The sequence below is a fragment of the Ranitomeya imitator genome, chromosome 5 (genome assembly GCF_032444005.1).
Source record: "Ranitomeya imitator isolate aRanImi1 chromosome 5, aRanImi1.pri, whole genome shotgun sequence".
NCBI lineage: Eukaryota > Metazoa > Chordata > Amphibia > Anura > Dendrobatidae > Ranitomeya > Ranitomeya imitator.
Window position 1 is genome coordinate 655,701,557 of NC_091286.1, and position 9,982 is coordinate 655,711,538.

At 41.3% G+C, this 9,982-nt stretch overlaps 1 protein-coding gene across 1 annotated transcript in view; it reads left to right on the plus strand.

Moving 5' to 3' along the window:
• Positions 1-9,918, plus strand: part of LOC138637921 (serine/threonine-protein kinase SBK1-like) — a 53,068-nt gene extending 43,150 nt beyond the window's left edge. The window contains exons 7-9 of the mRNA XM_069726842.1: positions 7,297-7,446; positions 7,836-7,962; positions 9,896-9,918. Coding sequence (XP_069582943.1) covers positions 7,297-7,446; positions 7,836-7,962; positions 9,896-9,918 — 300 coding nt within the window. The remainder of the gene's footprint in view (positions 1-7,296; positions 7,447-7,835; positions 7,963-9,895) is intronic.
• The last annotated feature ends 64 nt before the right edge of the window (positions 9,919-9,982 follow it).

The following is a 9,982-nucleotide window of genomic DNA, read 5'->3' on the forward strand; positions in this document are numbered from 1 at the left end:
ACACACATTAGCTGACTCTCTGCCAGTAGCCATCTCATCTGACATACACAGGAGGACTTGCTTGGCCAGTGTGCTCTATGAGAAAGCCCTGGGTTCAGGGGGAATAAATGATCAGTGCCCTCACACAGGCAGCTGAACTTGGTGACAGTCTGGTTCATTCATATATCCAGAATGTTCGATATGTTGAGATGCATTAAATTTATCAGTCTTCTGTCTAGAGCAGTTGCTACACAACTTTACACAGTCGCCATTAATATTTTTCTCACTTTAACGTCTTTGGCTGCAGCTGCAGGAAGCCAGTGGATGTGGATAGTAAAGAATTTAATATTCACTGCTCTCCACTCCCATCTGTGTGGAAAGCAGTAAATATTCATTTCTCTTTAGCAGCGGGTACAGGAGTTAGTGCAGCAGCCAGCTCCTGCCTCATGTGACCCGCTGATCCCTCATTCAGACTAAGACATTGCTCCCCATTTTCATCAACATATTTTGGGGAAAAAAAGGGGCCTTTTATAGTCCGAAAAAATACATTAGATACAACTCTGGATGTTTTTTTAACACATTTACATTTTTTAAAACTGATGTATACTAGTAAAGTGTTTACCAACCTGTGGCTCACTGGTCTCTGCAAAAAAACTCCTTACTTCCCTCCTTTTGGCACATTAGGTTTAGTGGTTTTATGTAGACTAGAAAGTCAGATTAGAAATTGGTATCCTAGATTTACCCATTAAGGTTTTTCTTTACATCACCTGTTTGTTGAGCTCTCCATGCATGTGTTGTGACAATGACAGCCCTGACATGCAGATTCGGCACTGCCGGTGTGCTCCATGTATCCAGGTTCCCTCTGCAGCTTATTGGGTAAGCGCTATAGCTTGCTGAATAAGCAGGGACCATAACAAATTTGCCTAACTCTACTAATGATCACCAACTCTATTGGACAGAATTTTGCCGAGGCTAGGTAGTGCTTGAATCTCGTGCCATGTCGTGTTTGAAAAGCCCCTGATGTGCCTTAACAGAGGAACCCCCCCCACAAGTGACACCATTTTGGAAACTAAACCCCTTAGGGAACTTATCTAGATGTGTATTCAGCACCTTAAACCCACAGGTGCTTCACAGAAAGTTATAACGTAGAGCCATGGAAATTAAAAACATTACATTTTTCCAAAATAAATCTATTTTTAGCTCCATGTTTTGCACTTTAATAAGGGTAACAGGAGAAATTGCACAACAAATTGGATGGAGCAATTTCACCTGGGTACAGATATCCAATATGTGGGGGGATACTACTGTTTGGGCACACGGCGGCGCTTGGAAGGGAAGGAGCGCCATTTGACTTTTTCAATGTAAAATTTACTGGAATATTTAGCGGATGCCATGTCGCGTTTGGAGAGCCCCCTTGTGTGGGGTTTCCTCTGGTAAAGCACATAAGTGACAACATTTTGGAAATTATACCCCTTTGGGAATTTATCTACAGGTGTAGTGACTATTTTGACTTCATGGATGTTTTCCAGAAACAGCAGCAGTGGATGTTGCAGAGTGAAAATTGCAAACTACCGTTGTAGCGACCAGTACATTATGCCCAGCTCATGCTTCTGAAGACACGCACCTGTAAATTATGCAGGCTCTCATCACTACAAAAATGCCAAACATGTGGGTGCTAAAAGTTATTTAGGCACACTGGGGCTCAGAAGGGAGGGGGGCATTTGGATTTGGAAGCAGAGAATTTGCTGAATTTCTTTTGGCGGGTGAGGAGCCATTTTGCTTTTCCAGAGCCTTTGTGCTACCAGTAACGTGGATGTCCCCTATATTTCCGTTAACAGATGACAGATCTGAGTGAGGACTTGCTTTTTTTGTGGATTGAGTTAAAGCTTTTATTGGGAACATTTTACATAATGTTTGGGATCACATTTATCCAGCGCTCAACGCCGACCACTTACTTTGGGGTTTCCATCTAAATCTGCGAGTGATGTGACAGATGAAACCCCTAAGATATCCATTCAGTATAATGAGGCGGCAGATTTACTCTGGACTCCATCTGGCCTCTGTTCAGCGGTGTCCTTTTCACAAATGCATAAAACTCTGCAATCCTGAAAAGACGGACACCGCCGGATCATGGGTCCTATGGCGTCCACAGTGACTCCATCTGCCTCATTACAGGGAATTTTCCATCGTGGTTTCTGTCTGTATCACGCATTTCAAAGATTTACATGGAAACCCCGGTGTAAGTGCTCAGCGCAGAGGGCAGGATAAATGTGTGCCAAGCCTTACTGCGAACTTTGTGAGGCACAATGAAATAAAAATCAACAGTAGTTAAAGAATTGGTTTTATTTTTTTACGCCATTCATAGTGCTGTGCAGGTTTAACAACCAGGCAAAAAAATATAGAATCTGGGCATATAGCTAATGACTAGGGTTGAGCGACCTTTACTTTTATAGGATCGGGTCGGGTTTCACAAAACCCGACTTTTTCAAAAGTCGGGTCGAGTGAAATCGGCCGATCCTATAAAAAAGTCGGGGTCGGGGTCGGCCGAAACTCGAAACCCAATGCAGTGCATTGGGTTTCCATGGTTCCCAGGGTCTGAAGGAGCGGAAACTCTCCTTCAGGCCCTGCGATGCATATTTTAGTGTAAAATAAAGAATTAAAATAAAAAATATCGCAATACTTACCCTCTGACGCGCCCTGGTACTAACCGGGAACCTTCCTTCCTTAGAATCAGCCTTCCAGGACCTTGCGGTGACGTCGCGGCTTGTGATTGGCCGCGCGGCCGCCCATGTGACCGCTCGCGCGACCAATCACAAGCCGCGACGTCACCGCAAGGTCCTGGAAGGCTGATTCTAAGGAAGGAAGGTTCCCGGTTAGTACCAGGGCGCGTCAGAGGGTAAGTGTTGCGATATTTTTTATTTTAATTCTTTATTTTACACTTTAATCTGAATTCCGATACCAATTCCCGATATCTTAAACATATCGGGAATCGGTATCGGAATTCCGATTCTAGATTCAAAAGATCGCCGACTTCATGGCCGACCCCACACAGGGGTCGGGTCGGGTTTCATGAAACCCGACCTTGCCAAAAGTCGGCGACTTTTGAAAAATTTCGACCCGTTTCGCTCAACCCTACTAATGACAACCAAAAAAGACAAAAAAAATGCCCCTAAAATATAACTTTTAATTAATAATAGGTAAAATGACCTAATAGAGTCAGGAGACAGTATTACTTAACCATATAACTTAATATTAAAAAAGGATTTTATAGAAAACTAATTTTTGCATCGCTTTATTCTGAGAGCTATAACTTATTTTTCTGCTGATAGAGCTGTATGGTGGATTGATTTTTGCGGGATAAGATGACTATTTCAGCAGTACAATTTTTATTTACTTCCGTCTTTATCGCGTTTTATTGCACTTTGTTCGTCGATATGATAAAGCATTGTTGGCCTTGTTTTTTTATTTTTATATTGTGTTTATAAATTTGTCCCACTAGTTAACCCCTTCAATAGAGTGGGTTGTTATGGACGCGGTGATACCAAATGTGTACTTTTTTTATTCACAATTTTATTTATAGGAAATTTTTTTTTTTTTTCTCTTTAAGGATTTTTTTAAACATTTTTTACACTTTTACATTGTCCCAGAACAGTATGATGTCTTACTATGTAATGTCATATCGAGGATCTGATACTCTGCATTGCAGAGTATCAGAAGAGGATCTGACAGGCAGGGAAGGAAGCATTCGGAAGGACCCCATGGCCATCTTGTTGCCAGGGGTCTCCATGGAGACTATCAGGCCAACACAATCGCATCACGTAGACCCGATGGAAGTGCGCAGGGAGCCTCCTTCCTGCGCGATGCTTCTCACGTAAAAAAAAACAAACACTACATACTTACATTCAGGTGTCTGTCCTCCGGAGCTCTGCTTCTGTGTAAGCGCCGGCTGGCCGTAAAGCAGAGCACAGCGGTGACATCACCGCTGTGCTTTCCTGCCGGCGCTTACCCAGTGCAGAGAAGCAGAGCGCCGGAGGACAGACACCTGAATGTAAGTATGTAGTGTTTGCTTTTTTTTACGTTTACACTGGTAACCAGGGTAAACATCGGGTTACTAAGCGCGGCCCTGCGCTTAGTAACCCGATGTTTACCCTGGTTACCAGAGGACTTCGCACAGTTGGTCGCTGGAGAGCTGTCTGTGTGACAGCTCTCCAGCGACCACACAGCGACGCTGCAGCGATCGGGATCGTTGTCTAGATCGCTGCAGTGTTGCTAAATGTGACGGTACCTTTAGATCCTATCCCAATATGTAGTAGGTGTAATATTAGCAAATGCCTTCAATTAGAATTTAAGTATAGTTCTTCTGATTCACCAATGTTATTACACCTACTACATACTGGAAAAGGATTTTGGAGATAACACCCATTTAAGGCTTATCTACTGAACCATCTATATTGTTTTAACAGTGTAGCCAACCCCATGAGCAAGGCAAATATTACAGACCCTAAACCAAATATTGCCCCCAAATGCCCTCTTAGAAAGTATTAACTTCTTTTGTGCCAACACCCCTGAAAATATATAATTCTTACTGCACCCATAATGTGAGCGGTGCAATATTGTTACATCATTGAGCCACCTGCACTGGGACTCAGCCTTGAGCTGCCTACAAGATGTCAAAGGAAAGGAGTGAAACCCTTTTCATGAGGAAGGTATTATCCACCCCCTTCCTCCCCAGGATGGAGCCTTGTGCTCATCAGCTGAGAACATCTCCTTAGTATCATGTCCTGATACAAAGGAGCGTCCATGGGGCAAATACAGCTCATTACCTGGGTTTTGTGGACACTTGCATAACATTAATGATTTGTTGCTGTCAGATTATTCTTTTCTTACATCTTTTATACAAAACACTGTGCGCATGCTATTATGGAAAGTGAGGATGGGCAGACAGTATAAGCCCAAGGCAAATTCCAGGAGTCTACAGCTGGTGGATCCCACCACTCCTTAGAGGACCCATTGTAGAAAGGGAGTCAGCTCAGCATGCAGTAAACAAGCCCTCACTCAGCAACAATGGAAAAATGGGTCTCAAACTGGAGACACTTTCTTACAGGATTTTTAGGCGTCATCTCTCCCCCCCCAAAAAAAAAACCACAGCACTCTACAAGTCTGTTATTGCCATAATTACACTGAAATGCAGAATCGTTACCACTTATGTAAAAATGTAAAATCTGGGGCTAAAACTAAATTTATGGTAAAGGTTCAGTTTTCCTCACTGCCCAATGGTGTAAAATCATGTGACACCCGTGGTGTCAACATGATCACTGCATTCCTAGATGAATTCAGGAGTTGTTCGTAAAATGGGATCACTTATGGGGGGGTTCTGCTGTTCTAATACTTTATGGGCTCTCGCAGTGGGTCATGGCACCTGCAAACCATAACAGTAAAATCTAATGCTCCTTGCCCTCTGAGCTTTGCACTGTGCCTGAAAAATATTTCCCAATTACATGTAGGGTATTGGCGCACTCAGGAACTTTTTTTCTACAACAAATGGAGGTCCATTATTTCCTATTTGCCCTTAGAAAAACAACATTTTAGTGGTAAAAATATAAATTTGTTGCCACAAGTTTTTAGTTTTTCTTTCACAACTCAATGGTATAAAATTCTGTGAGGCACATGGTGTCGTTATGATCATTACATTCCCCAATGATTTCATCTAGGGGTGTAGTTTGTAAAATGAGTTCACATATGGGGGGTTTCTGTTCTGTCACCTCAGGGGTGCTACCAATGTAACATGGCACCCTCAAACCATTCCAGCAATATCTGAACTCCAATATGGCGCCTCTTCCCTTCTGAGCTTTGCCCTGTGCCTCAAATGTAGTATTCCCCCATGTATGGGGTATCTGTACTCAGCAGAAATTGCCCAACAAATTGTATGGAGCAATTTCTCCTGTTACCCTTACAAAAATGCTAAATTTGGAGCTAAGAAAAGATTAGGGAAAGATTGTTGTATTTTCATGGCTCAATGTTGTAAACTTCTGTTTAGCACCCGTGGGTTCAAGGTGCTCAATACACATCTAGATAAGATCTTTAAGGGGTCTAATTTCCCAAATGAGGTAAATTGTGGGGGGTTTCCACTGTTTAGTCACATCAAGACGTCCACTAACAATTCCAGATAATTTTACTTTCAAAGAGTCAAATGGCGCTCCTTCCCTTCCGAGCCCTGCAGAGAGCCCAAATGGTTTTCCTCCAGATATTCAGTATCCGTGTGCTCAGGAGACAACAGACTACAAAATTTGTAGTGAAATTTCTCCTGTTACCCTTATCAAAAAAAGTTTGCATCTGAAGTATATTTTGTTAAAAAAAAAAAAGTTAAAATGTTTTTTTTCCACATTCCAAAAATACCATTGAAGCACCTGAAGGGTTGATAAACTCCTTGAATGTGGTTTTGAGCACCTTGAGGGGTGAAGTTTAGAATGGTGTCACTTTTGCGTATCATATAGTTTTGTTAAACTTGGAAATATAAATTGACCAGTGATTTCTCATAACAGTTATAACTTCCTAACAAAAATTCTGGGTCCAAAATTGTGCTGATGTTAAGTAGACATGTGGAAACTGTTTAAACCATTTTGTGTGAAATCTCTGATTTAAGGCCATGAAAATTCAAAGTTGTAAAATTGCAAAATATTCCAAATTTTTACCAAATTTCATTTTTTCACAATTAATCGCAAGTCATATTAATGTAATTCATGATAGTGGTAAAATTTCTATTAGTCATGAAAAAAACTCAAAAATACCATGATCCATTTAAGCCTTCCAGAGTTATTACCAGAAAGCGACAGGTCAGAATTGTGAAATTGGCCTGGTCATTAGCGTGAAAACCATCTTCGAGGGTGAAGTAGTTAAAAGCCTATGTATGAAAGGTGGGTAGGTTTGGATATCAACTTGGCCGGTACAAAAACTGAATTGGACAGGGAAGTTTGAGATGAATTAGCAGCTTTGAGGATAAATTATAATCCCCATATGAAAACCTGTGTAGATCTCTCAGGGAGAAGCAAGAGTTCTTAACCCTTGAAGCAACATTTAACTTCTTGGATCAGAACTCAACCACCCTGAGGGAGTAGTCTTCTCAAGTTCACTAAAAACCTAAATTACATATCCATTTGTTGTACAATAGGTTCATTATGGCCATACAATGATTATGCCCATTTCCAGTAAAGCTGTACTGGACAGATTATTTTTTTTTATTCGTCTTGACATTTTTTATATACGTTTACTTTCATATTCTTGTATAACCAATTCGATGTATCCTACATTTTCCCATAGCGTGATATGGAGTCTCCCTCTGGTCCTAACAGAATCACCAGTTTCCAGGCGGCAATGGAAGCGACTTTCCAAGCCTTGGATAAAGAGGAAATCAGCTCAGCCATTAAAAAGATGGGCAAAAGGATATCTGATAAAGTTCTACTTGCGCAAGTTACATGAGTAGTTACGTGCACCCGTCAGAGAAAGCTCCATGGACATGCAGCCATCTCACTTGATAACACTATTATTGCCCTGTAAAATTCTACCCAAAGTGAAAAAAGTTTTCAAACTCCTCAAGATTCATCTAGGTGGTGCTGGAGTGCTCAAGAGTCCAGGTGTGAGCTGCGAGCATGTGCATTCTGCCTTGGACGATGTCCTGCTTGGCACAGTTCGCATCAATGTCATTGAGCAGCAAGTCGATCAAAACAGAATGACCAACTTCAGTGCTGCCTTGGTGCCTGATGCAATGGTTTATATCCTCAGTTCATGATAACATTGACATTCTCATCTAGAATTATGAGGACCTTTTCTAATCAAACCAATCTGTTTTTCTTTATCAGTTGGATCATGCAATGAACACTAAAGGTATAACAAACAAGAAGAGCGAGAGAGAGAGCGAGAGCGAGAGAGCGAGAGAGCGAGAGAGCGAGATAGTGAGAGCGAGAGAGCGAGAGCGAGAGCGAGAGAGTGAGAGCGAGAGAGAGAGCGAGCGACCTGATTCTTCATTTCACATCTCCGTTTCATACGTTTTTGGCCGACTCCGTCATTTTCCTTTTTTTCGCCAGACAAAAAAAAAAAACATTCCTCTGGAAACGGCTGTTTGGGCGGTCCGGAAAAAAAACGGATGAAACGTCTAGCCATCAGGCGCTAAAACCACCAAGAAAAAAAAACAGATCCGGCGTAAAAAAAATAAAATAAAAAAAAAAAAACAATTTTTCAAAAGTTATTATTATTATTATTATTATTATTATTATTATTAATTTATTTATATAGCACCATTGATTCCATGGTGCTGTACATGAGAAGGGGTTACATACAAGTTACAAATATCACATACAGTAAACAAACTAACAATGACAGACTGATACAGAGGGGCGAGGACCCTGCCCTTGCGGGCTTACATTCTACAGGATTATGGGGAAGGAGACAGTAGGTTGAGGGTTGCAGGAGCTCCGGTGTTGGTGAGGCGGTAGCTCCGGTGTTGGTGAGGCGGTAGCTTCGTTGGTGATGAGGCAGCAGCGGTGTCAGTGCAGGCTGTAGGCTTTCCTGAAGAGATGAGTTTTCAGGTTCCGTCAGTTGCCAGATAGTGCCTGAAAAAAACCTGATGTTTGAAAGTAGCCTTACTTATTGTTTGGAACATACATACATACATACATACATACATACATACATATATATATCAGCACAGAATCAAATAGAAAAAAGTGGACTTTATTGCCTGAACGGTGTGGCATCGTTTCGGATACAAAATCCTTTTTCAAGGCTTGAAAAAGAATTTTTACTTGAATTTCCTCCTGGATTTATCTTATTTTTTGTGACAATGTTGATCGTGGCGGTCGAAGCAATCATGGTCATATGAGAAGTTGTATTACACTTAATATGACTATCTTAGATAGTCGCAATTATATATTGAGTATGATAGCTCAGGTATTTAACAATTTTATTTAATCTCATTATCAAGTTGTAGGGATGTTCCAGATTCTAAATCCACGTTGCCTCATTTTATAATGGGAGTCAGCTAGTGTCACCCGCTCTTCTGTTTACCTGAAGTTGGCACTTTGCCACCAGGTGTTTTACTCTGTAGGCCTCATCTATGGAACCAGGCATGTCACAGACAGCTTCCAATACATGCAGTTACATGGGGCACGCTGCACAATACAGGCATACATTGAGCCATTGGGGGCCTAATAGATGGAAGTCAAGCTGGAAAGAAGATTGCATCTGAGGATCAGTAGTGGTGAAACAATTTTCAGATACTGCGAAGGACAGGCATAGTTTAATTAAAGAAAAATATATTTTTGTTTAACTCATTCCTCGACCTGTAGTCAATGTGTTCACATGGCCTATTTGGTGAGGTTTCAATATGGGTATTTAAGTCAACCAATAATGTGTCCTGTTGACGCCATGGTTTCCCCCCCCCCCCCCAGAATTCATCAAAATATTTTCAATTATGCCATTTTGGGGTAAACAAAAGTTTTTGATCATTGTTTGTAAATGCAGGATGCAGATTTTTGGAATGATTAGGTGACATAAAAGAACATTGTTACATACAGCATGAAGATTTATTTCATCTATAGAGTATTGGAGGATTTAGGCCATTTTCACACATTTACTTCAGTGTCACTTGACATAAGAAAGCAACCTGTTAGATTATGTCAACAATTGGCAGATACTGGATAAACCAAGCATGGCCTCCACCCAGATGTCTTTTGTACCTGGGCTGATCTTTCTACTCAATAGACTTGTGTTTAAGGAGAGATCTTCATTTCCATATGACTAGACGGTCACTTACCCCATTGTCTATGGAAGGAGGAGGAACCTCAATCTCATGGCCATGGTGTCCATATAAGACTGATGGGACATTGCAGTCATTTCTGTGTCATTTGCACTCAACTCCTAGAGAAGCGACTTCACAAATTGTGAGATTGCAGCTCGTCCTACATTGGATCAAAACCTACTTGAGGAAAACCAACTGAATTTTCATTTC